This window comes from Falco biarmicus, chromosome 5 (assembly GCF_023638135.1).
Source record: "Falco biarmicus isolate bFalBia1 chromosome 5, bFalBia1.pri, whole genome shotgun sequence".
Taxonomy (NCBI): domain Eukaryota; kingdom Metazoa; phylum Chordata; class Aves; order Falconiformes; family Falconidae; genus Falco; species Falco biarmicus.
In genome coordinates, this window is record NC_079292.1 from 83,733,526 (window position 1) to 83,761,446 (window position 27,921).

The 27,921-nt window shown below is 42.7% G+C and overlaps 1 protein-coding gene across 2 annotated transcripts; it reads left to right on the forward strand.

Moving 5' to 3' along the window:
• LOC130150660 (ovostatin-like) lies at nt 1–27,606 on the forward strand. 2 transcript variants are annotated; one of them, XM_056341811.1, is made up of 36 exons: nt 1–210; nt 721–904; nt 1,216–1,372; nt 2,873–2,925; nt 3,798–3,818; nt 4,870–5,038; nt 5,585–5,669; nt 6,466–6,577; nt 6,950–7,064; nt 7,279–7,388; nt 9,146–9,304; nt 9,656–9,883; nt 10,413–10,470; nt 10,974–11,119; nt 12,208–12,357; nt 12,921–13,091; nt 13,396–13,528; nt 14,116–14,212; nt 14,707–14,935; nt 16,211–16,334; nt 16,682–16,800; nt 17,248–17,299; nt 18,095–18,178; nt 19,063–19,239; nt 19,763–19,844; nt 20,410–20,566; nt 21,056–21,130; nt 22,165–22,330; nt 22,598–22,818; nt 23,416–23,631; nt 24,036–24,160; nt 24,509–24,599; nt 25,176–25,244; nt 26,159–26,264; nt 26,592–26,690; nt 27,392–27,606. In XM_056341811.1, exons 1-35 carry the CDS (start codon nt 89–91, stop codon nt 26,651–26,653), a joined length of 4,425 nt encoding a protein of 1,474 aa, XP_056197786.1. In that variant the 5' UTR covers nt 1–88; the 3' UTR covers nt 26,654–26,690; nt 27,392–27,606. The 2 variants fall into 2 exon arrangements, with proteins under 2 accessions (XP_056197786.1, XP_056197785.1); XM_056341810.1 differs by having other exon boundaries at nt 26,592–27,606.
• The last annotated feature ends 315 nt before the right edge of the window (nt 27,607–27,921 follow it).

Here is a 27,921-nt window from a genome sequence, read left to right on the forward strand (position 1 = left end):
AAGAAGCCAGGGAGGAGTTGAAGGGCTGACTCCCTTTCCTCTGGAGCACTCTGTGAGGAATGTGGCAGAGCTGTTAAACTCGTAGGCAATGAGTTGTTTATGGGGAAGAGAGTTTATCTCTTTCTTCTGTCACCCAGTGAGAAAAATGTGGCTGAAGTTTCTTTTGACTATTCTTCTCCAGCATGTAACAGCTGCAAAGGAACCTGAGCTGTAAGAACTATCATATTATTACTAATAGTATTTGTGATAAGGCTTTAAAGACAGTGCTAATTAGTGCCACTAATTTTAACTTAACTATTAAATACTGCCATGACTTATCTTTTATATCAGAAGAGCTAAGTTAAACTGGAATGTGGAAGACAAGAGAAAGTTTCTCATTTAATATGAAGCAGAACTTCTGCCTATTGCAGAACTGTCATAGAAGTTGACGTGTGTTCAGAAAAGACTGTAGCAGCAGTAACATTTGTGTGCTTTGCTAAAAGCAGGGGGGTCCAGGACTCAGATAAAGGGCAAAAGGGCAAGAGCTGGGGGCACTGGCAGAGCTGTGTGGGGAACCCTGGGCTGGGAGCTGCAGAGCAGGAGTGAGGGGCACTGGCAGAGTGTCCTGTATTTGATCTAATCAGTGGGTACTGAAAAATAACACTTCGTACTTGTTTCATCCTGTTGAGGTTGTTTCTTCTTTATCTATGATGTGATCACTCTGATGTTTGGATCTCACAGGCAGTATGTCCTGATGGTGCCTGCTGTCCTCCAAACTGACTCTCCAGGTCAAGTTTGCCTGCAGTTCCTTAACCTTAACGAGACAATATCTGTCAGAGTCATCCTAGAATATGGTGCTGTTAACGCCACTATTTTTGAGAAAACCATGACAGCAAGCAATAGTCTACAGTGCTTCAACTTCACGGTAATTTTCTTTTTTTTATTTATGTCCCAACGGAAAAGAAGTGTAAGGAGGAACAAGAAAATCAGAGCAGAGAGCACTGGAGGGGAATAATTAATGGAAGCAATAAGACTTGTTGAAGGAAAAAAAGAAGTGGAGGAGAAATATATAGTAACAGACAAGGAGGTGTTTTTAATAGACGTAAGAAATAAGAAAGGTCCAAGAAAGTTGATGAGATGGGTGTCTCTTTGTAGGACCCCATGCCACAGGTACAGGTTCTGGAGCAAATGACTTCAAGACTGGCAACCTCCCCTTGTTTTTCTGTTTCCTTACAGATTCCTCCTCTCCATTCTGCCCCACTGGCTTTCATTTCTTTCTCTGCCAAGGGCACCACGGTCAGCCTAGCAGAGCGGCGGTCAGTGATGATCTGGAACACGGACAGCATCATCTTCGTGCAGACAGACAAACCCATCTACAAACCAGGACAGAGCGGTGAATATCTACTTAGTTTATAACATGTCCCTTAGGAAGCAATTTATTCGGATAGAATTTCTCTGCCAGGTACTTTTCAGATTAAGCTAGAGTCTAGGCAGCTTCTTCAGAGTTTCTGTTAAAACCATTGCAAGTATTTGCTGTGACGTTCAGAGTCATCTTCAGGATGGCAGGCAACAGTTATCCCATGGTCTCTATTATTTTCTTTGTCCCTTCCTCCTAGCTGACCGAAGAGGGGAGATTTTATTGCTGCTGTTTCATTCCTGGTGACAGGTTAAGGTAGTAATCTAATCACTTCTTTCCACTATTTAAGTGCCTGACATAAAACAATGCTCCCCCAGCCTTCTGCCTGTGGTGCTGGTCAGTGTCAAAGACAGTCTAAAGATAATGAGTGAAATATATTACTTTAAAATTAACTACAAGTTTTTAAAGACAAAATCATGCTATTTACCTACTGGATTCTGACAGTTTGGGACTTTATATTTTCATGTTGGTTTCTTTCCTGCACTTATGTTATTCCCCTATCTATACTTCTCATCTGGCCATCAAACAGAGCACCATGTATACAAAAAAACATTCATCTAGATCCACTCCTTAATTCATTGCTAGTCTTTAAGGCTTCTAGCACACAGCTAGAACACTAGGAAACACTGTGAGAATACTTCTTTCCACAGGTCAGCCAAATACAGCCATTAGACTGGATCAGCTACACTTTAATTAGGGATAAGTTTTATCTACGTAGATACATAGCATGAAGGAAAGCTTGCCAACCAGAATTTGGTGCCACCAAGGTGTCCACCAAACATGGCTTGATTTTGAGGCAGGGGAAGCAGTAGCCTAATTTCGGTGATGAAAACTTAATGCTTTTTAAGGACATTTTTGACACACGTTTTTATTTTCGCCTTGCACAGTAATTCATCATTCTCCTTTCAGGTTTTGGGTGTTTTGTTTTAGTTGTTTTTTTGTTGTTTGTTTTTTTTTAAAAAAAAAAAAGAAGTAAAGAAAGTAAGGGAAAAAATTGTACAAGATGAGAACAAAGTGGACTAAGAGGAATTACAGTGCATTAGGAAAACCTGACACTTCACCTAGTTCAAATAATATCTGGAACTTTCATATGTTCAAAGCAACAAACCCTGTTTTAGAGATGGGGAAATGAAGAGGAACAAATCTGCCTACATCATGCAGACGGCCGCTGAAAGAGTTATGGCTATCACCTGAGACTGCCTGACCTGCACAGTGGCTATTCGTTCGGTCATCCCCTTTCTCTGAGGTTAAGCAAACTTTCATGAAAGACTGTGAGAACTCGATGTTGGGGAAAAGTCCCCTTGGCAAAGTCTGTGTAGGATTATTTTACCTTCAAAGGTGTTTTATTATCTGCATCTTGTGCAAATTGAACTGTTTGGAGATCTAGTGAAACCGGGAGTAGTAATGAATGCAAAACATCAAGCTCAGCCAAATAAACTACAGTTAATGCTAACACCCTACTCCTTGTCTTTCCAGTAATGTTTCGTGTTGTTGCCCTGGATTTCAATTTTAAACCTGTTCAGGAGATGGTGAGTGACCAGTAACATTCCCCTGTATTTAAAATTGCTGGGAGACAACCTTTTCTCAAATTTTAAATAAACAGTTCTGTGGATAAAATGAGATATTAGAGAGACTAAATGCCAAAGAATTAGCATGATTTCCTAAGCAATGCTATAACCCACCCTTATGTTAGGGTCACAGGGAAGATTGCAAGTGTGTAGCAGGTTGGATTCCTGACTCCTGCTACAGCTGGGAAAGAGGCTCAAGAGCCCCTCGACTTTGTTGATGCAGACATTATTTTAGCTCTGACCAGAAAGTCCATGGTTTAGTCTCTTGCTATCACTATTCAGCAATTGTTGCTTGCAAAAATTGGTGTGTCACCCACCAGTACTTTGTTCATTTTAGAAATGGGGAAATGAAAATGAAAAGTTGCTACCACAATTGTTTATCTCATCAGAGGCACTCCTCACTGCCAGCAAGCTGCCTTCATGCTCAGAGTACATAAATCAAGAGATAGGTCTTTACTGGCCTCCTCTTATGTGGTTATAACCAGAATACAGCACTGTGTTACTGCAAGAGCTGGTGCTAATGAGCAGAGTGAGGATGTAAGATCAAAACCCAGATCACCGTTTCATGCGTCTCTAGAACTCAGCTGCTCTGGGATTGCACTAAATCCAGTATGATCAGAACCTGCCCCACCATTCTCATTTCATCTCTTTCCTTTATGTGGTCTTATTGAAGTAAAACTGCTATTAAACTGATCAAAATAAGAGATGAGGATCTCTGATTACTGGTATTATACTGATTATAGGTTATACATTTCTCACAGTCCTGGGGGAAAATAATCTGTGTTTGTTCAGCCATCTAATCTCTTCTCCTATTTTGTTTTTTCCTCTTTCAGTACCCCTTGATTGCAATTCAGGTAAGGATTTTTTCTCTTTGCACTGTATTATGTATCTAAAGATAAAACCTAGGGCACATGTGCTTACACTGGTTTGTATGTGTCCACACACAGCCAAATCTTGCCTGTGAGAGCACTTGCAAAAATTAACAGAAATTTCATAAAATCCCAGGATGTTGTTTGAACCTTACTCACATGGGAAGCGTACCTATATTCATTCCAGCAGTCAAAAGCTGTACCGTTCTTTTGCCTGCCTTTCACTCCCCTCCACCTCTTCCAGTTTGCCCAACTTATTTTGGAGTATATCTTTTCATAACTCAAGTGCTGCTCAGAACTATGAACAAGGGTAGGCTGTGGATACGATTACTAGCTATGTTAACACTTCCATGTCATTTTGTGGTGATTTTTAAAATAGCAATCGCAGTCCACATCTAGATATAATTCTTACAAGTTTTCATGTTACACCTTGAAGTCACTTGACTATTTTGTTTGCAGTGAAACCTACATATTTTGAGCTTTACATGTGTTTTTCTGCAGCCAGAAGACTTCAAAGTCTTTAAAGACTTCAAGTAAATGGTGTGAGCAAGTTTTCTTTAGTCTAACTAGCATACCATAGACTAAGAGGCAAATGACACCCCAGTGAATACAGAAGAAATACTTACTTACTTACTTACTTCTTCTGGTAGCTGAAAAAAACAGCTGGGGTTGCTAAAGGCCAAGATGCGCGTGGAACAAATGTGAAGGTTTTCTTTCTCTCCCCTCTTGACACAAAACTAGAGCAACATATACTAAAGAGCAGGGGAAAGCAGTATTGTGCAACTTCTCTTGATGACTGAGGCTAATACCTAGGCTGGCACAGGATGCCTAAATCAGATATCAGAAGATGAGAATCTAACAACGTTAATAATCAGAGTACAAAGGCATAATTTGTCTTAGTGCACATGCATTAAGCAACTTCTCCAACGAGTTAAAGAACTTGCCCTATTTTCTTCTTAATTTCTGGTTTTGTTTGCGCGTAGCAAAATATTTCCAAGGCAAACAAACTGTGAGTCTGTGTTCTTTTTTTCTTCAGGATCCACGGGGCAACAGGATCTTTCAGTGGCAAAATGTGACATCGGAGATGAACATTATCCAGATTGAATTCCCACTAACTGAAGAGCCTGTCCTGGGGAGCTACAAAATTATCATAACAAAGAAGTCAGGAGATAAAACGAATCACTCATTCCTTGTGGAGGAATATGGTAAATGCCACAGTATGTTTTTATTCAGAGTAGAAAACGTTATTAGAGATGAACTCCTATCAGTCAATTCTTTTGACCGCTAAAACTTCAAACACCTCCCTGGCAAATGCCACTTCAATTCGTTGTCATTAAGAAGGGAGAAGGGGGAAAGAAGAGCAGTAAAAAGACAAAGGGAAATTAACCATTTTTCACAGATTCAGCCAGAAAATAATCTACATTACAAATCAATACGTTGGCTGCAAATTTCACTGTGACAAACTAACCTTCATCCAGCCACATCCATGAGCTTTCTTGGCCAAAGCTCTGCAAGGCATCTAGACATGACAGGATTCACCTCAGTCCTGACTGCTCCTCAAGTCATTGTAGAAATACTTTAGTGAGCCTTCGCAGGTCAGGCCACTTCTTGACCATTTTGGCACCCCAGTTCGGGGGTCCCATTCCATCTGTGACTAACACTGATGATACAGCCTCATTTTCTCTCTTCTTAGGAGGGCCTGCAAGTTTGCAATATGCCAGTATCTTTTTTCTCTTCATTCTTTGTCCTAGTGTTGCCAAGATTTGATGTCACAGTCAGTGCACCAGAAAGACTGACAGTCTTGGATTCAGAGTTCACAGTGAAAGTCTGTGGAGTGTAAGTATCAGGTGCAGAGTGGTTAGGAAATATGCTGAAGAGAAAGAACTTCCCAAGGACCGGGGAATAAAACAAGGTTTAGAGAAGAGACCAAAATAAATAGGTCCTCAGAAGAGGCTGGTCAGAGTGGACTTGGTGGTTGGAGCTTTCATTTACTTGTGTATTAATTTCATTTTATTGTATGAATATTGTCTTCCAACTAGTGTTTAGTGGGTTGAATAAATCTTTTGAGAAATCCCCTGTTAAAGCAGGATGTGTTCACTCCCAATAACCTACTTCAGAGGGAGACCTTCATACAGCTGAGCAGCATCTTTAAATTCTAGCAGGCATCCTAGGGTTCCAGCTGTCTTTAACTCCTCCTCCAAGCTGAATCCTCAGCCTGACTTACTCACCAGGATCTTGTAATTTAGAATCCAGGTGAGATCCTGATCTCTTTGCAGATATAAGGAGTTTTGCTTTGATTTCAGTAAGTCTAGAATTCCAGCTTAAGCTGAAGAGTGGAGACAACAGTCATAATTTGGTAGGTAGCCATGTCTGTTCATCATGCTTATAGAGGTATTTATTTTTATGTTTAAGATATGGATTTGGTTCAGGGGTGAAATAGAACTCATTAAGATTTCACTTCCTGAGTGGTATTATCTTTCTGTAACAGCAGGAGAGTTAAGGAAAAAGCCTGTGAAATGATTCCATTCTCTGGCTTCCCAGCTCACTGCTTATCCTGGATCTATTCCTGCATATGTGATCTTAAGTCAATTATTCAAGCATCAGCTCACGGACTTGTTTCCTCTTCCCCTAGGTACACCTATGGCCAGCCTGTTGAAGGGAAAGTCCAGCTCAGTGTGTGCAGGGATTTTGATTTATACGGGAGGTGCAAGAAAAGCCCAGTTTGTCAATCATTTACCAAAGACGTATGATACATGATTATTATTCCTCTTTGTGCTTGTCTTCTCCTATGTTCTTGCTTCTCTGCCTTCATGACTCTGTCTTGGATGCTTCACTTCACTCTACTCATCTGTTTGCTTGGATCACTAGCTAGGGAATCAGGGCACCTCATTTCTCTTTTTGGTTTCCTACAGGCCTGAAGAAGAACTGGCATGTTCCTTCTTCGTGACTCAGTTTCCCATCTGAAAAGCTAGACAGTGATGTCTCCATCAGCCCTGTATAAATCACATTAAAAGCAGAGGAAAAAGACTTCACTCACTAAAGAAGGGTCCCATGTATTGCAAGCAGCCTTTGAAAGCTGTGATCCTTGGTAACTGGGTTTATTTTCTTCTTTCCAGCTGGAGTCAGAGGGCTGCCTCTCCCAGGTTTTCAGCTCCAACATCTTTGAGCTAAACCGCATTGGTTACGTGAGGAATCTTGACGTGAAAGCCATTGTCACAGAGAAAGGAACAGGTAATGCCTTCTAGACAGTCAGAAACAGCAACAGTGATGTGGTCAAAAAGGAGAGCAGGAGATAGTCAGCCTCTGCCTGCTGAGTACAGGGATGTCTTCCTGAAGAAGTTCCATTTTTATAAGCACAGTGATAGTCTCCAGGCAAATGCTAACTCTGATGAAGCTATTTGCAAGACAAAGTACATCTTCTCTTGACTCTGGACATTTCTTACAGGCCTGCAACTTACAGCTACTCAGTCTATTTCCATAACCCGGGTGATGAGCAATATACACTTTGAGAACATGGATCGCCACTACAAAAGAGGAATTCCTTACTTTGGACAGGTAAGCAAGGGCATAGAGATCTTGTATTGAAGATGACTGACAGGCAATCACATGACAATGGTAATGGGAACATTTAGGGTACTGTTTGGAGTGGGGGGGCGTTCTCCCCAATCTTCTTTCTCTACATACAGTGCCCTATTGGTAATTCTGAATATTGAAGACTATTAGTTATATTCTGAGTTTGATTCTACTAGAAATACTTCGAAACAAAACAATACATTAACTAGCATTTTTCTAACTTTTATTTTAAGCTTGATATAAATCACTGCCTCTCCCTTCAGAACTGACCATTGTATGCCAACCAGAGATGAATAAAAACACTGGGGGATGAGGGAAGAAACAGTGAAAGGCGTTTAAGAAAAAATCAAGTTTCTGTCTCAAAAAGCTTTTTCATTATTCTGTGTTTCATGACAAATCCCATATAAGTCTGTCAGTGGTATAAATGGTAGGGATGAATCTCTCTCTTTCCTTCACTTCAGCTTTTTTTCAATGATAGGACATCTTACCAGTAGCTGGAAGGAGAGAAGAGATTGTCTTTCTAGGATTTTTTTCCTCTCTGGAAGATGTCTGTATAACTTTCTCATGTTCCCCACTCCTGGTCCATTCTTCAGATTGCTGTGCACCTTAACAGCCCTTTCTGGAGGATGGGAGTGAACAGGCTCCCCGAGGTGATGTGCCACAGTGTAATTCCTCAAACACACACATTCACACACACGTTAGAGGTTAAACATGCTAAAAGACATATGGTAGGAAGCTGGGATGTCACGTCTCAGAGACAAAGCTGCTGACTGGCCTCAGGCTGCTTTTATGAAAAAAAAAAACAAAAACCCCAAACAAAAAAACCCCAAACAAAACCTCAAAAAAACCCAAGCAAAAAAACCCCACCCTTGAGGGTCATATCAGATGAACTATTGTCTGGAAGCCACTGATGCTTGTACTTTCTCAAAATGCAGCAGGTCCCAGTTCCTGTCCTGGTGTCATCACATGGCATTCATGGTCCTTTCCTGCGCTATGAAACATCTGTTGCTGGCCATATGTTGTCTGCCTTCAGTTTTGCTGCCTTCAGTTCCACTGAAGTTAACATCCATCTGAATACTTTTAGTTCTCTATTGTTATTTTTGTTTCAGAGGTCATTTTTCTCCATGCTGTTTCTGAACAGTAAGGATAGTCACTGTCTTAAGCTTGCACTTAATATATTATTACTTTTCCAATCTTTTTCTGAAAAAAAAACCAACCCAAGCCTCTAAATGAATGTCAGTTCTAGCAACCTAGAATTTACCTAATGGTGTCTGTTATTTTGTTGTTTGCTTAACACATAAACAGCAGAGTCAGTGGGGACAGAATCAGAAAAATGTTCAAAACAAAGATCTGGAGAGAAGGCTTTCAGACACTGAAAGTATCAGCAGCAAACTCTTGAGACTAAGAAAGGGGAAAATGGAAGAAAGGAAGTACATCTTTAAACTGGAAATGTGTACTCAGAAGGGTCTGACCGGGAAAGAGACGAGATGTAAGAAGTTCTTGCTCCACAAGAGGACTTTATCAATGATGTAGCAGATGCTGAGGAAGCTTCTGCTCCAAACCTCATAAGATAGCTGAGATAGCTCCCAGAAAGTGGAGAGACATTTCAGTTCTTAAGTATTGCTTTGAAGGGAGAAGAAAATGTAATTATGCTGTGTGGAGAGCAAAGGAGTGCAAAACTTTGGTATCTACATACAGAAAGATAAGATGCTGATCCTGTTTTGCATTCTTTTCTACAGATCAAGCTGGTAGGCAAAGACAACTCTCCTATTTCCAATGAGGTTGTTCATCTGTTTGTCAATAACAAGAACACAGACAACTTCACCACTGATGATAATGGCATTGCAGAGTTTAGTATTGATACGTCCAAAATGTTTGATCCTGAGATCAGTCTGAAAGTGAGTACAAAACTAGGCTGAATAGAGACATAAAGAGAGATGGCTGCTCTCAGACTGAACCCCAAAAAGATGGGATGAAATTTGAATTCTGGTAATATGTGCTTTATCTGGCTTATTTCATGTTCTAGACCTCTCAAAGATTACTATAGAAGTGAGGAACACCTGAGTTGTAGCAATGCAATGGCTTGCTGCAAGGCTGCAAGACCATTTTGCTGCTTTTTCCTCACCAGTTTGGCTTTAGATGAAATTCTTAAATGTATGCATTGCGTGAATTAATCATTCTGATGTCTGTATGTGATAATAATTTCTCTAGTGACATATTTGTTTTCCTTTTCTTCCCCATTCCCTCAGGCAACTTACAAAACCAGTGACCAGTGCCACTCTGAAGGTTGGATAGAGCCGTCCTACCCTGATGCATTTCTCTCCATCCAGCGCTTCTACTCTTGGACTAGCAGTTTTGTGAGGATTGAGCCTTTGTGGAAAGACCTGAGCTGTGGGCAGAAGAGGATGATCACTGTGCACTACGTTTTGAACACAGAAGGATACGAGAACATCAGTACCATGAGCTTCTACTATGTGGTGAGTGTGTGGTTTTTGCATGGCTTGCTGAAAAGGCTGGACTGGGCAGCTATCTGGCAGTCCATCCACAGCAATTACGGCAGTGAGTGCTCTTCCAGCTTTTGTATCAACAGCCAGCACAATGGCCAGCAACTCAAGGACAGAAGCAGCACTGAGATGGTTTGGGAAAATCTACTCACTCAGGAAAAATGACCTCCATTTCTGGCTACGTTACTCTGTTTCATAGCAAGGGACCACCTTCAAATGTCTCAGGCCAGGGTTCTTGTCTCTTCCTTCCAAGGAACTCTTTATGGTATTCTCTGCCTCTCTCTTTCCTTCCTTTTTCTTCTGTTTCCTGATCAGTGACAAGGGCCCCAGCCACAGCAGCAGCAGTGGCAGCATCCACCGTGCCCTAAAGTTGATATTTAAGCATTTGGAGCAATCTCACTGTACACAGCTTGATGGTCCTGTTGGTGTACATTGAACTTGATTGCCACTTTCTTCCTCCAGCCACTACCAACCCATAAATACATTGCTCTTCTCTGCACAGGGCATGGCAAAAGGCAAGATTGTCCTTACAGGGGAAATTAAAGTTAATATCCAAGCTGGTAAGTTAAGTTGCCAATCCATGTTTCTGCATTAAATTTATTTGTTTAAAAAAGAATGGAATGGTTGAACTGAGGACCAAGGCAAGACTTTCTGGATGTATACATCAGCTAATGGGAGGGCTGCATCTCGCCCCATTCATGCACGTGTAGTAGTGCTGCCACTAAGATCACTATAAATTCAGATTTAGTCCAGCAATTAGTTCATTTGGTATGGGTCAAGAAGTAGTGTCCTGTAAAGATCTTCCCAAAGGACAATGTAGGGAATGCAGAGTGTGTGGCTTAGGGGGCTCTCTGAATCTGGCCACATGTTCAAACCCACAATAAATCTGAATTCATCTGGATCTAAACCCAGGCCTATCTAGCAAATCCAGGATTTTTCAGTTTATCATCTAAGTGCAGATTGCTCCACTGACTGGTACAGCCATATACCAGCGGAGGACAGCTACTACTACAGCAGACCTTTGCACTTGTCTCTTTACGGGTCCATTTCTTTCTTTGAACAGAGCAAAACGGCACTTTCACCATCCCACTTGTGATCAACGAGAACATGGCTCCAGCCCTCCGGTTGCTGGTATATACCTTACACCCTGCCAAGGAGCTGGTGGCAGACAGTGTCCGATTTCCAGTTGAGAAGTGTTTCAAAAACAAGGTGAGAAGCACTAAGATACAGAAGTCTTTCCTGCTGTCAGATAAATACAAATTCTTTGTGCACACGTTCACATCAGATTTCCAGGATTTTTTCTTGTTTCCACCCACTTTACTCTCTTCCACAACATTACTCTCTTCACTTCTGCTCTTTCTTGATGGCCTTATACCTCTCCTCTACCACCACCTCCTGGCCTTATTATAAAAAAGTAAATCTTAAACACCAAAACCTACTTTTCAGGAAACCCACTCAACTCCCAGATAGTTCCTCCCTCTCTTGAACTATACTGGTGTCCTATTTAGTTTAGACCATCTGTTCTTGAGCATAGCGAGCACACTTTAGCCTTACCCCACTTCACTATTCAATCTAAATTTTTACACTTTTTTTGTGAAAAAGGCAATTTGAGTTTACCAGAACTAAATACAAATGGAAAAGAAAGGAAAAATAGCAATCTGGTGTTTAAGTTTTCCTTCCATGTTTTTTTCTACTGGTACATTTTGTCATTTTGAAATCAGATTTCACTGTTAAGATTTTTCTAATCTTCAGTTCCTAAAAGTTAAACCCCATAAAACTTTAGGAGAAAACAAAACAAGTGAGATTAAACAAAATGTTTCCAGTTACCTGAGAAGGTCCTCCACTCCTTTTTTTTATTTTCCCTCTTATCAAACAAAAATGTGAAATAGATTTTGCTCTGAATAGTTTCAAAACAGAATCGGTTTTCAATATTTGCTAAAGTGGGCTATGGACCTAGTAAAAATATGATTTGCTTACTGTAACACTCATTACACGTAGCCTGTGTCATAATAAGATCTGAGACGACAACAGCGGCAACAGAATCCACCTTTATTTTAAATCACTTGAGGTGGGGTCCATTTAAGCTGTCACAGGAGTTTCAGTGTGGTTGTACCTGAGCCCCCGTTACAGTGGAGGCCCGGTCAATAGAGGCAGTGGAGACCAGACATCTCTCTTCCAAGCAATCTGTGCTCTAACAGAAGAGCCTTCTGCTCTCCTCGCCCTCCATTCACACGCACCCCTAGAGCAATGCTGGGCATAGGGATGAGCCATACCAACATCGGTTTGATAAATTGCAGGTCTGGTTGCAATTCTCTGAAAAGCAGATGCGCTCAGCTTCCAACGTCAGTTTAGTCATCGAAGCTGCTGCCAACTCCTTCTGTGCCGTGAGGGCAGTGGACCAGAGCGTGCTGCTCCTGAAGTCTGAGACGGAGCTGTCTGCAGACACGGTGAGCTGCCCAAACAAACGCATTGTACCCTTCCACTGCTTCCTTCGCCTCCATTACAGTGTCTTTCCACTTAAGATTGTTAGACTGTGTTAGCCTTCTACCATTTTTTGCATGCGCTAGTCAAAAAGCATCTATAATAGGCAATACAAAGCTTTTGTTTATCAGCAGTTGGAAGTCCTCTTTTCATGTGGGATTTAGTTTAACCAGTGACTGGTCTCTGGCAGCACATCCCTCTGACGTATCAACCACTCCTCCCAGTCTTGTTTCATCAGCAAACTTGCTGAGGGTACCCTCTGCCTCATCATCCAGACCACTAATGAAAATGTTGAACAGGATTGGACCCAGTATTGACCCCTGAGGTACACCACCAGTTACTGGCCTTCAACTAGACTTTGTGCCACCGACCACCACTCTCTGGGTCCAGCTGTTCAGCCAGGTTTCAATCCAGGAAACAGCTCATTGTGTCAAACAGGCCAACATGTCAGCTCTGGCAATCTGCAGCACATGATGATGTGATCAGAACTGATCTTTCCACACACACAGGTTTTGTGTTTCTTCCCCAGATATACAGCCTGCATCCCCTCCAAGACTTTCAAGGCTACATCTTTGATGGGCTCAATCTAGAAGATGACCCCCAAGACCCCTGTGTCTCATCTGACAACATCTTTCACAAAGGCTTGTATTACACACCTGTAATGCCTGGATTAGGCCCAGATGTATATCAGTTCCTCAGGGTAAATGTCCTGTACATTACTTAAATCTGTTGAAGTGAGTTTTTACTTATGTAGCTTTAGTTATTTCTGCAAATGACACTGTTAGTAAAACTTATACATTGACAAACCCTCCTCATGGACATTTATTGTCTCAATTGACGTGCCGGCTGTGATTTTTCCAGCATGCACAAAGCTCCCACAAGTCTCTGCAGAGATGTCTCTGAGCATCTCTGTGGTGGAAAGGCGATAATGGGAAAGAAGGAGGAATGGAATAAACCCCAGCTACAGTATGGTTATGGCTAAAACTGAAATGTGTGTTTTACAGGATATGGGCATGAAATTTTTTACTAATTCCAAGGTTCATCAGCCAGTTGTGTGTACTAGTGAGACTGCAAGACCTTCCCCATATTTCTTGAATGCAGGATTCATGGCTTCCACACACCATGTCAAATCATCAGGTAATAAAGGGGACAGGAAAGAGATTTTAATATTTTCCTTAAATGAAGTGGTATTCATGTGACATGGACAGTACTGATGAATCACATTGGTACTGATATTGAATATTGGTCTGGCACAGACTGAGACGGCTTAGGATAATGGCCAATGCCCAAAAAAGCTTTTCAGGTCTATGTTTCTGATTCATGTCTAGCTTCATGCCAGGCAATCAGTAGAGTGTCAGACAAAACTGACGCTGTTGACACTGATTCCTTTCTGACCAGAGCTTGTTTGAAGAGTGCAACAGTGTGGACAGCAAACAGATCTGAAAGCCAAGTGACCTGAGTTCTTGCCCTAGGTCTCATGCTCATAAACAAGGAACCAAAGCACTTCAAGTAATGTTTTCTTTCTCTGTGATACCAGGTTATACCTAACTCAGAGATACATTGGTGATACTAGTTAATGTTTGTGTGGCATTACCAACAGTATCAGAAATAAATGGGTAAACACTGATCTTCCTTCATACGCCCATGCATATTAAGACATGTTCTTTCTGGGAGTCTTCATTATTTGCATCAGTTCTGACTAAATTGCCATTATCTCTTATCAGCCGAAATTGCTAGAGAGGAACGTGGGAAGAGACTCATCCTTGAGACTATTCGGGAATTCTTCCCTGAAACTTGGATTTGGGATATAGTTCTAATTAAGTGAGTACTGCTTCTTCCATCTCTTTGCCTTACTTTTAAGAGTTACTCAATATGTCCCCTGATGTCTTGCAAGGCGGCAATTCCTTGTCACCTCTTCTTACCTTTTGGCCTGCAAAGACTTAGCTTTTTCAGTCGTCACCTGGCCACCTACCCTCCTCTTCCCCATGATAAAATTACTCTGTCTATTCTCACAACATGTGTACCACGAAACATATTCCTTTCCTAAGAAGAGGGGCACCTTTATTTAAAATATGGGTCCATGTAACAAAAATTCTGAGTTTTCCTTCCAAACTCAGGAAAATTATGGGCAGAAGAACTTACAGATAGGTTTTTCCTCAGCAGATTTGGGTAATAAATTCTGTGGGGACTTGGATATTGAATTTCTGCGGACAGAATAAGGGTAGTGCTGATTTTCAAGACCCATTGCCTGGACTGAGAAGCAAGGTATATGAAACTCATCCTTTCTAAACTCATCCTTATTCCATTCTCATCAGCTCTACTGGAAAAGCCAGCATCTCATACACCATCCCTGACACCATCACCGAATGGAAGGCCAGCGCCTTCTGTGTGGAAGAGTTGGTGGGATTTGGTCTGTCTGTGCCTGCCACCCTGACAGCCTTCCAGCCTTTCTTTGTGGACTTGACCTTGCCGTACTCTATCATCCAAGGGGAAGATTTCCTGCTTAGAACGAATGTCTTCAACTACCTTGACCGCTGCATTAAGGTGTGTACTTCTGACTCCATTCTTAGACCTTACCCCATCTTCAAAGAAGCTGCAGCAAAATGACTGGTGTAGATGACTGGATCTGTCCCTGCTCTTGAATGGTGTACACTGGTCATTCTACCTGATGACAGACTATCCTGACTGGATTTGTCCTCCTAAATCACTACAAAGCAGAGGGAGCTCTGTGTGAGCTGTGACTAGGATGGGTATGTAAGCAACTGTCTCAAGATCCATAGAGGAAGTAAGCAAATGCTTTGCCGAGTATCATTCACTATCCACAGCCATGTGAGCCACTGACAGTTTTATTGAGGTCTTTTCTTTCAGGATATATTTGCAAATGTGAAGAAGTGAAGGGCTTGTGCTTACCAGACAGAAGGAAGTGGGAAAAGCAAGAAGTGGAGAGCAGACAAGCCCTTCTCAGGGGCCAAAGTTCCCAAAACAGGGAGCACAGAAGTCCAGTACTTGCACCACAGAGTATCTGTCCAGCTAGAGGCTCTATTGCTCCCAGGCACTGGGGGACTGTACTCTCAATATTAAGCACTTTCCAGGCAAGATGGCTCCAAACCACAGGTGCACTGCACCTCTGCATGGAGGGAGCTTACACACAGATTAAAGGATACCTGAAGAAAAATATAACGGGGATCTTCTGTCTGGCTTCTTATTTATGTTGTATTTTGGAATTCTGGAAAAAAAAAGAGGCAAAGGTAGTCTAGATTTCCTCTGCTTGATTTGAATGCTAAATGTTAGCTCTCCAATCTCACAAGGAGTTCATCATCAAAGGAGGAAAAATCAAGACACAATTTAGGAGGTTTTTTTTCCCCAAGCTCTGTTAAGTTTGACCTAACAAAACAAAAAGGCCTAGGATTGTAAACATCCTAGAAAAACAATATCTCAGTTATTGAGGCTTTCATCTCTTAACCGTGTTTTCCAAGTGTTGATACAACAATAGAAGAACAAACATTAATAACTGGTTTCCTTTGCAAGTTAGTTCAAACCCATTAGCACCAGGACAACTGAATATAAATATCCTGATCGGGAATCAGAGGTATGCACAGGATATTTAATGTCTCAATGGAAAATGTCACGAGAAGCAAAAGGGAATACTGTTAAGGTTACATCTGATGGATGATTCATCTAACACCATCATCGCAGGCTTTAAATCTGCTCTACGCTGTTAACACCAGATGCAGACACTATCTCACCCCCCTCTAACAATAAAGCACTATTTGCCTATGGTACAAAATCATCCCATCACACTCCTCTTTCTGTTCTCAGATTAATGTTTCGCTGTCAGATTCCCTTGATTATCAGGCCAAAATCATCTCCCCAGAGGATGATGGATGTATATGTGCCAAGCAAAGAAAGACCTATGTCTGGAATATTTTCCCCAAAGAAATTGGTAAGTGCCTTTGAATCCACCTGATTTTCTGTCCTGAGATTGATACTAATCAATTTATACCTCACTTGAAAAAACCTAATCCTCTTAAAATGTGGAGAACCTGGCCTACCACTGGTCTTTCTAGCTGTCTGGACTAAAGAGCTCCTTCAGAACTGCAGTGTGTTTATCATTCCTGTTTTCAGAGATCATTTCTCTTCCCATTTGTCTCACATGCAGTGACTGACGATTCATTATGTTGCACTACTTGATATCTGTAGATATTCATTATCAGATAAGTTTTCTTACTTTAGCCATCATTCTGCAAGATAAAGGTCTATATTTTTTCTCCTTTTCTGCTACTATTTAAGGTAGTGTAGTATTCAGGATTACTGCAGAGACCAAGGATGATGAAGCTTGTGGAGACAAAGCACCTAGGAACATCAGTATTGACTACAGGGACACCCAGATCAGAACGCTGCTGGTTGAGGTACTGCTGACGGCTCTTACTCTTTGCCCTGTACTTCCCATGAGGAAAGGAAAATGTAGCAAAAGTACCAAAAGCAAGTAAAAGTTTTTCAGGTTCCCTAAAGAACTCCTGGTTTGGCTCTACCTTCATCTGGCTGGGACAGGGTCTGGCTATTCAATCTAAGAACAAGTCCACTCCCATCTGATGTCCTCTTCTATGAGGATCAGTGGGTGTTGGTAAGTGCATGTCTCCCTCATTCAGAGGAGAAACTGGAAGTGGGGGACTCCATCTGATGGGAGCTCCCTTTTAGTAGCAGCCACATCAAGTACGAACCTGTAAACTTGCTTCAGTCCAATTGTCTTATGATGCAGGAGGACTGAGCAGGGGCTGCGTCTTCTGTCACTGCATTTCTTCTGCGTGCTTTGTTCTCATCCACTGCCTGTGTCTCTTCTTCCCATTGCCATGCAGCCTGAAGGCATCAGAAGGGAAAAGACCCAAAACTCCCTAATCTGTACAAAAGGTAAGGGTCTTACGTACTGCTGTCCTGAGAGGAACTGTAAGGAAGGCTGGAGGTCGCACTCTCCCACAGCACTCACTGATGCTGTCCCTCCCCTTTTCCCCAGAGCTGCCCAAATGGCAGCTAATGTGAGTGTTACAGTTCAGTTCCCCGCTACAAAATTCCTGTGTGAGCAGGTGCCCGTCACTTAGACAGTGCCTGCGCTGCACTCAGCAGTGCTGAGATGTTGAAAGAAGGCTGCTGTGAAACTATCAAAGTGAGATGCCCTTTTCATGAAAATCTGTCCTGCATTTCACCACTCATGTTGACTGCTGTCCTCTGTTCCAAGGCTAACTGTAGCTTGCAGCTTTCCACTTCCAATGGGAATAGGAGAGGGAATGTAACATTCTCTTCCACACTATCTTGGTGCTGACAGTAGTTTCCAAGGTTTCCTGAAGCTCTGCCTAAAAAAGGCACAAAAGCAGCCCTGACCCTCACCAACCAGCTGTCCCCACTATTATGCTGAAGAAATCCTCAAGGTTCACAGACACTACAGCCTGTGAGCACCACCAGCCTTACCCTGTTCAACTCATTTCTGTTGATCAATGACAGTTACTGCACCAATTGGTCTGTTTTTCTCCACTTTGGTTTTGCTGTGCCTCCTTCTGCCTTGAGGTTCTTCATGACAGCTGTGAGTTTCTGCCTATTGCTGTCTCTTGTGCGTAATTTTGCACTGTGCAGTTCCTACCAGGAGCATTTCACTGCTATGATGAACGTTCCCATACAAATGACCACAACACACAATATTTTTCTCCACAGATGCCGTGGTTATTCAAGATGTTGCTCTAGATCTACCTACAAATGTGGTGAAAGGATCAGCCAGAGCTTCCTTTTCTGTTGTTGGTAAATATATAATTAATAAAATATAAAAAGAAAGAAAATGTAAAAATATAAAATGAAAGCTTTTTTAGGATCCAAAATGTGAGTTTCCACTCCTTGTGTGGGAAACTTTTGAGCAAAGAGACTGATTCTTATCTTGTCCAGCAATGCTCTTTGCTGTGTCAGAGGAATGAAGTTTAAATATTGGTTGCATTCTTCACTTTTCTGTTTAAATTTATTGCATTTGAATGTTTTGCTCTGAAGTAGCACAGTTCTGAGTTATGACCTCAGCCAGACTCATGCCAGTATGACTTTTTTCTACTCGCCCACCTGCAAATCAGAGATGCTAGTGAAATCTTTTCCTGAAAGGGACCTGAACTTGGTTATGTGACTCACTAGTCACAAAATCTTTGCTTTGTAATGTTGGTGATTTCAGCTCATTCTAGAAATCCCTTGCTGGGTTTGTGTCATCTTTCCTAAAAATAACAATTTAGAGGTGGTCTGTGATATATCTGCATAACCAGTGCCCCTTTTCAGCATTAGTTGTCAATTCTGCAATATATGGTTCACTGTAGCATCTCTGGGCTGTTCTGCTTCCCTCCTCTGGAAACAGAAGTTTCCTGGAACAACTTTTTTTAATTTCTAATAAGAAGTATCTGCTTGAAAGTGGCACTGAAATAGGTAGTGTTTCTGGTGTGGGTGATTTAGGCTAAGGAAAGGTGAACAAGGGTTTTTTTGACTGCGAAGCAGAACAGAACAAATCACTCGGTACTGAGAGCTTTGTGTTTGTTGGAAAGGCTTGCAACCCTAGCTAGACTTTCCACGACTCTGACTACGGAACAAAAACTACTGCTTAATTCAGTGCCTATGAGTTGTGCTAATCCCCCCTGGCACCTCCTCTTCCCCAGGTGACATCATGGGCACTGCCATGCAGAACGTGCACCAGCTCCTGCAGATGCCGTTTGGCTGTGGGGAGCAGAACATGGTCCTGTTTGCACCCAACATCTACGTCCTGGACTACCTGAACAAGACAGGGCAGCTGAGTGAGGAGGTCAAATCCAAGGCCATCGGATACTTAGTGAGCGGTGAGAGCCTTGCGCTTCCCTTACAATGTATGCTGAAATTCCCATTGAGGCCCAGTGAGCAGAAGCAGCAGAGTGGCTATCCGAGCAGTATGGCACAGCTGCTGTAGCACAGCTCAGCGACCCAAGAGTCTGCCCTGATCAAGACATTTATTACCTTTCTTTTATCTTCTGTTTTTCCTTATCCTATTTTGCTGAGACTCAACTGTCATGCTTCCTTTGAGATTCCGCCTTTCAGACCCTTTCTTCTTTTCCACCCAGGCACAGTGTGTATCCTAATCCTGTTAGTTTAGTCGGAGCACAGAGCTGAGACAGCTCTGCCTGTTCTGTTTCTGTCTGTTCCATGTTTCTGCTGGACAAGATGTTCCATCCTTCCATCTAAGCTCCTTCAGGGATCCCCTGCTGCTTGGTAGATATACATTGCCTTTCCACTCTTTCCCATGGTGGTTTCAGATAAATCTGCCAGCAAACAGAACAGAATTTTGTTTTTAAATTAGGGAACACTTCCTCTTCCATGTTTTTTCAGGCTACCAGAAGCAGCTGTCATACAAACATCCCGACGGGTCCTACAGCATCTTTGGCACCAGAGATAAAGAAGGGAACACCTGGTGAGTACTGGGAGCAGAAGTGGCTCAGAGATTAAATTGCACTGAATTCACATGATGCACTTTTACTAGCTAAATCAGATGTACAGAGCTGTCTAAGATCGGGGCTCTGTAAGCACTAAGAAAAATGGCTCTCTGCCCCGTGCCAGGCAGGGTGCGCAGAGAGGCTGCGATCCCTACAGACCCAACTAACTTTTTGATTCACACTCCTGCTGTCTCCCATGGAACCCAATGCACCGCACTGCTCTGTAGAATCACAGAATCAATTAGGTTGGAAAAGAGTTCTAAGAGCATTGAGTCCAACTGCAAACCCAACACTGCTAAGTCCACCACTAAACCGTGTCCCTAAGTACCACATAACCAGGATTAACCACAGAGTGTGTTGGACACCCTTCCTATGTCCCATCTAGCTACTGTTCCTTTAACTAACCTCTCCTAGAGGAGCACACCAAGAGAAAGCAAGCCATCAGCATGTTGGCTGTAACTCTTCATGTTTATGCATAGCATGAATGGGAGGGCTGAGTTTTTCTGTTCCTACTTCCAATGCTTCTTCATCTCTCCCTTGCAGGCTCACTGCCTTTGTGTACAAATCATTTGCACAAGCTAGTCACTTCATCTATGTTGATGACAATGTCCAGGCTCAAACCCTGATGTGGCTGGCAAGCAAACAGAAGCCAGATGGCTGTTTCCAAAGCGTTGGAACACTCTTCAACAACGCCTTGAAGGTGGTAGAGAATTACTTCTTGGTCAAATTTACAGTCTTTTCATTAAGAATATGCTCTCCCACTACTGTCAAAAGCTATACTTTACTCCAAACGCCTGACCTCTGCCAAGGGCTAGCTCTCCACACCTTACAATGACTATTTTCAGCTCAGCTAGCTTCCCCACACTGTACCTTACACCTTACAAGCACCTGGGATAGGGTTACAGAACTGTAAGCTTGAGGGAAGGGGTTTTTTTGTGGGTTTTTTGTTTGTTTGTTTTGTTTTGTTTTGGTGTTTTGTGGGGTTTTTTGTTTGTTTGTTTGTTTTTTGAGATGGTAGCAATGGGTTTCTCTTGATTTAAGAGCCATTTAAGAGCTCTGTGTATGCTTTCCTTCCTCTTGGCCTGCTTCCAGAACTGACTGCACTCCCAGCTGGGATATGGCAGTTCGTTTTTAAAGACTTCTCACTCATGGCATTCGCTAATTATTCCTCTCTCTGTGTCCTTTTCAGGGAGGAGTAGATGATGAGCTGTCGCTTTCTGCCTACATCACCATTGCCATGCTAGAAGCTGGGCACTCCAGCTCGGTAAGGAGACCTTCAGTTGCTGGTATTCAGCTGGAATTGGTTTGCAGTTGTTGGCTTGGCTCCAGCATCTGCTACAAACTGTAGTAAAGAGAAAAAGGAGAGAGTACTCCCAAGGAACGTGACCCCGCTCTGTATCTGCACTAGTTGCTGTGGTAGAGAAGTTCCCCATCTCTATATCTTTTAAGCCATCACTGTTCAAGCAGAAATTGTACAGGTCTCAGTGAGGTTAGGTCTTCTATTTGAGATACCCAAGACCTTTAGCGACATCTCTTAGTTTCTGATAAAGAAACTTGAAAAGTAGTAACCCACACGCTATAGTTTAGCCTCAGACATGGTTCAGTCAAGAAAGTAAGTTATTGCAGGTAAATCCATAAAGTCTACAAGGGGGACTAAAAGCTGTGTTGGAAAAATGAAGGTCCATCACAGTGAAAAGCTGTTCTATCCTTTTTAAAAAGTGGCTAGTACAAAGAAGACCACAGAGGAGATGTTAAACTTCAATATATGAGTTTCTCTGCCTCCAATTTGTCATATCTTTTCTGAGGGCCTTCCTGGTTAGTGCATTGGCAAGGGCAAGAGTCAATCTGTAAACATTTTTTATTTGTTGTAAACCTAGTACAACTTCACAGAATTAAATTAAAATTACACCAGAGTCACTGAGGAGAGACTGCTAGGTTGGATTTGTTTAAAACAACAGACTCCCGTCTATAAAAGTGCAGAGTGAATTATTGTCATGGAGGTAAGCAGGAATTAGCTGTGAAAGAAACGGTCTTCTCTTTATAGACTGACATCTTCAAAAACACACTGAAAAGCCACTTGATTTGTCTGATGTTTTCTCTGAAATCTCTCCTTAAATAATCCTGTATTGTCTCTCCTGAAATCACTATACAAACTGAGGTCCCATTCTCATTGCTGTGATAGTGACGGGAGGAAGAACAGGTTTAAAGAAAATAAATATTTGTCCAGGTGAAGACTACTGTCCAGAAGTAAACCCATATGTTTTGTTTTGCTTTGGTTTGTTGTGTTTTTTTTTAAAGTACCCTGTAGTCCGAAATGCCTTTTTTTGCCTGGAGACTGCATCTGAGAAGAATATCAGTGATGTTTACACTCAGGCACTCATGGCCTACGCTTTCTGCTTAACTGGCAAGGCAGAAAAATGTGATTCATTCCTCAGAGAGTTACAGAAATCAGCAAAAGAAGTTGGTGAGTTTCAACCATTTGCGGAATTTGGGAAGTGGGTAGAGGGAACAGATCTTACTGATGGTTCATGGTCTAGCCTTAACAATACTGAGAGTATAGGTACACGCACCGACCTCTGCAAATAATACATGGAGTTAATTTACAGCACACCTGTTGCTCCATAGAGATTACTTGTGAGAAAGAGGCCAGGACACAGCACACCTCCGAGGCAGCATGCAGCAGTGACACCCATAACCCATTTTGGTTGCTCCTCACCCTCTGTTTATTCAGATGGCTCGCAGCACTGGGAGCAGGAGGAGAGGTCTCCATCAGAAAAATCTCCCTCCTTCCTTGACCATGCCCCATCAGCTGAAGTCGAGATCACCAGTTACGCGCTGTTGGCACTGCTCTACAAACCCAGCCAGAATCAAGAAGATCTCACAAAGGCCTCAGGGATTGTGCAGTGGATCATCAGGCAGCAGAATCCCTACGGAGGTTTTTCTTCCACCCAGGTGCCAAAACTCCCTTCCACTCCCCAGCCAGTCCTAGGACATGGGGCACTGCTTCAGGGTGCCAGCAGGGCTTTGACTACCTAGTCTTATTTCTCTTTTGTACCTCATGTCTGAAACACACAGAGACCAAGCATTTCTCTTAAAGAGACCAAAATACCCCTTTTTCTTTTTTTTCCCTCTTCACTATGAAAAAGTTAAAGCCATACAAGATTAATCTGACTAGCAACAAATACAGATACTTGTGTTGGGGATGAGCATAGAAAACACCAAGTTCCAGCTGTTACATGACCAAGAAGTGTTTTGTAGTAGTTCTCCAGAAAATACATGCTTCACCACCATGAAAAACTCTAGAAGTATGCTCTAGTGCTCAGATTTTATGTCCTGAGACCTTTATATGAGTACAGAGATTTCTTCCACCCTAAAACATACATGTCAGAATGGAACGGCTCCGTATATACGGGAACCCTGGAATTATGCGCAAATTCAGGGTTTCTTTAGCCAGGATGAAATAACTATGTTTCATACTGGAACCATAACTTTGACCTCCTTTGCACGGACCACACTGTGTAGCTAATTGCTTTTTATTATTTTCTTCAGGACACAGTCATTGCTCTTCAAGCCCTTGCTGCTTATGGTGAGGCTACCTACAATTCTGTTACACAAAATGTAGTCAAGATCACTTCCAAAAAGGCTTTTGAGAAGACATTTATTGTCAACAATGCAAACAGGCTCCTGCTGCAACAGATTCCCCTTCCTGAGGTCCCTGGGAAATACAGCCTAACAGTGAATGGCAGTGGATGTGTACTTACGCAAGTAAGCGTCTGCTCTCCTCTTCATTGTGTCTCACATTCTGCACACAACACAGTGATCTTTTTGATGATTGTCTAGCAGACTTCTCTTTATTTTCCCTAATTATTTTATTTCCCTAAACTATTTAAACTTTTCCCTCCATCCCACATTGTGACTCACAGCATGGGGAAAAAAAGAGTCCTTTCTGATCAGGAGCTGGTTTGCCTCAGGGAGGTAACTCTGGGTACAAGCACCTTCACTGTTAAAGAGCATTAGTCTTTTGTGTCTGTCATTGATGTAAGCAAGGATCTTCCTCACAAAACCAAGAGCAACGTTGTCAGGAAACTTGACTAAGTCTGATACTTGTTGTCTGGAATGCAAGGAAAACTCTTGTCATGCCTGAACAAAAGGGTTTTTTCCTCTTCCAGACAGCACTGAGATACAACATTCACCTTCCAGAGGGGACCTTTGGATTTTCACTCTCTGTACAGACATCAAATGCTTCCTGCCCACTGGATCAACCAGCGAAATTTAATATTGTCCTCATAAGCAGGTAATGTGCCATCAACAAACCAGTTGCACAGTTGACAAGGCACGCAGAGAAGGTTACCCTGTGTATTCAGTTCTGCTTACGAAGTCAAGAACCATGAGCTGATCAATGTGTTGATGATACCAGCCTGTGAAACACAGTATCCCAAAAGACCTTGTAGCGGTAACTGATGGTGGTAGCACATACTTGGCCCCTTCATACCAGGGGCCTCCCCAGTGTCTTCATTTGAGCCAGTCAGCAAGTGCATGTGCCTCATGCCAGCCTCCCTGTGCTGTATGAGACCAGGAGCAGAGAGCTGAGGTTTGCTTCCCCAGGCACGGTCCCCACTGACGAGGGCTTCTGTTGTTTCAGTTACACAGGGAAGCGTAGCAGCTCCAACATGGTCATTATCGATGTGAAGATGCTGTCTGGCTTTGTTCCTGTTAAGTCTTCCCTGGACAAGGTAAACTTATAGGAGCAAGACTAAATGAGTCATCCCAGGGACAGAGGAGAAGACTGGTCATGATGAAAGCAAAGGCCTCGTTAAGGATCATTTGTTGACCCACAAGCCCTGCGAGGTGTTTGCATGGCTGCACTGTCTTCATTACCAGGTAGAGGGAATGTCCTGCAGCGAGCTGTGAGCACACAGACATTCGCACCTTTAAAACTAGGAAGGGTTCCAGCTAGAACCTGACCAGCTGGCAGGTACAACTGGGAGCTGGCAGTGCCTAGGTAGGGAAAGTGTAGGAAATCTGCCAGACTGATTCTGAAAACTCTACACTAGAGTCAGGCAGTATTCCCTAAATGAACTGCAGTGCCTCCCATGCACTTGGGAAGTGCTCGTACCCCCCACTAAGCAGCAGGTTTTGCTCAGTCTACTCATCTGTTCAGCAACGTATCAACTAAAAATCAGCTGCCAGCCCTTGATACCTGGCTAGGACCAGAATGAATCCCATAAACACGCAATGGTAGGATCTGGGGTAGCACTTGTTTTTTCATTGTTTATAAATACATTTATCTCCATTTCATTGTTTTAAAGCTCATTGCCAGTCATACAGTGATGCAAGTAGAAAACAAGAAAAGCCATGTCCTTCTTTATCTGGAAAATGTAAGTTCTGATCACTGTGCATCTAATTTTCACAAAGGATGCAAACAGCATGTAATAGATGCATCTACAGCATGGATGCGCTCTGTGAAGTGCATTTATCATGTTCCTTCCTCAACAGTTTTCCCCTGTAATCACTAAGCTACTTAGTCCTCAAACTGCATGTAACATCCCAACCTCCCAAACGGCTTCACAATGATGCCCGCCCCATTAGCACCTAGAAATAAATTAAACAACAAAAGCACATAGAAATTAATCAAAAATCTTTCTCTTTTCAGTCAATATCAGATAAACACCACAAAAGATGTTCCTTTGTGTGTTATGTCCCCTTGGTAGTTTTCTCGTAAACTTCAGTTCTTCCAACAGGACATGAAACACTGCCCTAAACTCCTCTGGAAAGATTTCCATTCCTTCTCTTACACTAGTTCGTTCCCAAATGTAACCGGTAATCTAATCCCTGGCTCAGCATTTACATAGTAAAAGTAACTTTGCTTGGGGCCCTGCAGAACTAACAACAGAAGCCAATATGCCCATGATGCACATTGATTCCCAGTTTCTTGGTGGCACATAATGTTCCTGTCTGAAATGGGAGGGGCTGGGATACCAGATTTTATCGTCCTGACCATTGGTAGACCCTTGAGAATTAAGCCCAGTTTTTTGGGACATTTTTCCCCTCTCTGGTAATAGGATGTGTAATAACTACAGAATCAGGTAATATAAGCAGGATAGGAAACCTACAACTTTTCAGTTTCAATTTGGACTCTCCAAACATATTTCAGATAATGGATGTCCCACATCTGTATGTGTGGCATCAATGAGATTTGGAACATACAGTCTATCAGTTACCACCCTGGTCTGCTCCAGATGTTGTTTTACAAATAAAAAGATTTATGTGATCCCTGTCCATCCATTCCCAGATCTCGCAGAAGAAAAGGAAAGAAATCTCTTTCACAGCTGAGCAGGACTTTGTAGTGACCCATCCCAAGCCAGCTCCTGTGCAGATCTATGATTACTATGAAACAGGTTGGTCTTTGATTTTGACTAGTATGAAGTTTGGGGGATGGGCTGAGACAGCAGAAACACTGCATGCGTTGTGGAAGACCCAGAACCAGCCCTCCTGGAACTCGCAGGATCTGGATCTACTGTCAAGACTCATTTCACTTTAGTGAGCTGGGTCTCATGCCCAAGGTACAAGTGGGCATGACTAGAAAGTTACAAAAATGCAGGTGCCAAAACTAAGGACATTTCAAGGATCTCCAGCTTAAGCATGTGTAGGGTACACCCACCTCCAGGGAAAGGCAATGAAGGTGGTGTCCAGGCTAAAGGGACATTTCTTTCCTTCTTCTCCAGAAGAGTATGCTGTCACCCAGTATACGTCACCGTGCAAAGAGGCTGTTGCAGAAATGGACTAATAAGGAAAGTAAAAGCCAGGAAAAAAAAACCAGGCAGGTAAGAAGGTGAAGTATAAAACAACGTGAGCAGAGAAGTTGTCGGGGTGAGTACAGCAATAACTATCCTCGCAGAAACAGATTCCTCAGACTCCACCAGGCTTCTCAGGGAGCAGCCAGACAGGGGCCAGGTCCTGTCCCATGACACATGTTTAGTGGACTCAAGGGGAGACCACATTGCTGTTCACGGGAAGAGCTCAGCCTCTAGGGGGGAAAGCCAAATTGCAGAATAATGGAGAGACTGGGGAATACTTTCAGGTTTTCCTCAAAAGCATTGGCACTTAGCAAGGAATAATCTACCTACAGCAGTCCTTGAAAGCCTCCCCCCTGAAGCCTAGGCCTCATGGGCACAGACAAGGTGTTTCACGTGGAGTTACAGAAACCCTTTCCTGGACAGTTAAAACATTACTTGAGGAGAATACTTGAGGTGACATGAATCATGGAGGCGGTGTGTTGACTAGTCAGAGGTACAATCCTGTCTTGCTGTAGGTCTGCATCCTGCTCAGCACGGCGGTTATGCTGGTTATTACTTGCTGAGCAATGCCCAAGTGGTACAGGCACACCCTGCTGCCAGACCTGGGCCCAGCCTCTGTTTTGCACAGAAGGGGACGACTACCCTGTATCCTGAAGCCGTATGTTATATCTTGCAGCTGTTGGTTTGTTCCCATTGAGGTTATTTTGTTCTGGATTTTTCCCCTGCAGGATCAACATCAATGTTGAGCAAGAGGTCAAGCATCCTATTTTCTTCTGTCATTAAGTCCTGGAAAGGGCCATTTCACCTTACTAATCACAGTGGGAGTTTGCGACGTCGTTTGAGCTAGTGTCTGATTCTCTGCTTCCTTTCACAGCACACATCTTTAGATCTGTATCATAATAATGTATAACTTTCCATAAATAAACCTCCCTTTTACATTGGGCGCTGGCTTTTTTTCAGTGTCATGGAACAGACATTTCAATGACAATTCACATGTTATGGTTGCTGGCTGGGGAAGGATGAAGGGAGAAACATATCTGTCTTGCTGGCAGCGCACAGCCTCCTCTCCCAGCTACAGCTGATAACCACTGGTAACTGCTGCAATACACAACGTGTTCAGTCCCTCCCACCTCTGGAGTTTAGGACACATTTCCCATGGCTGCCGAACAGCCCCTCACCTTTCCCCAGCCCTGCCAGGGTGCTGCCTCTGCCCCTGTGGCATAAAAGTAGGGGTTTATGTATGGACATGATGGAGTGA

What these genes read in the sequence shown, in the direction of transcription:
- LOC130150660 (XM_056341810.1), top strand. Translation starts at nt 89, where the DNA reads ATGAGTTGTTTATGGGGAAGAGAGTTTATCTCTTTCTTCTGTCACCCA. An exon ending in ACCTTGACCGCTGCATTAAG is followed by an intron (nt 14,936 to 16,210) that starts GTGTGTACTTCT and finishes TTCTGTTCTCAG; the next exon opens with ATTAATGTTTCGCTGTCAGA. An exon ending in CATCGGATACTTAGTGAGCG is followed by an intron (nt 19,240 to 19,762) that starts GTGAGAGCCTTG and finishes ATGTTTTTTCAG; the next exon opens with GCTACCAGAAGCAGCTGTCA.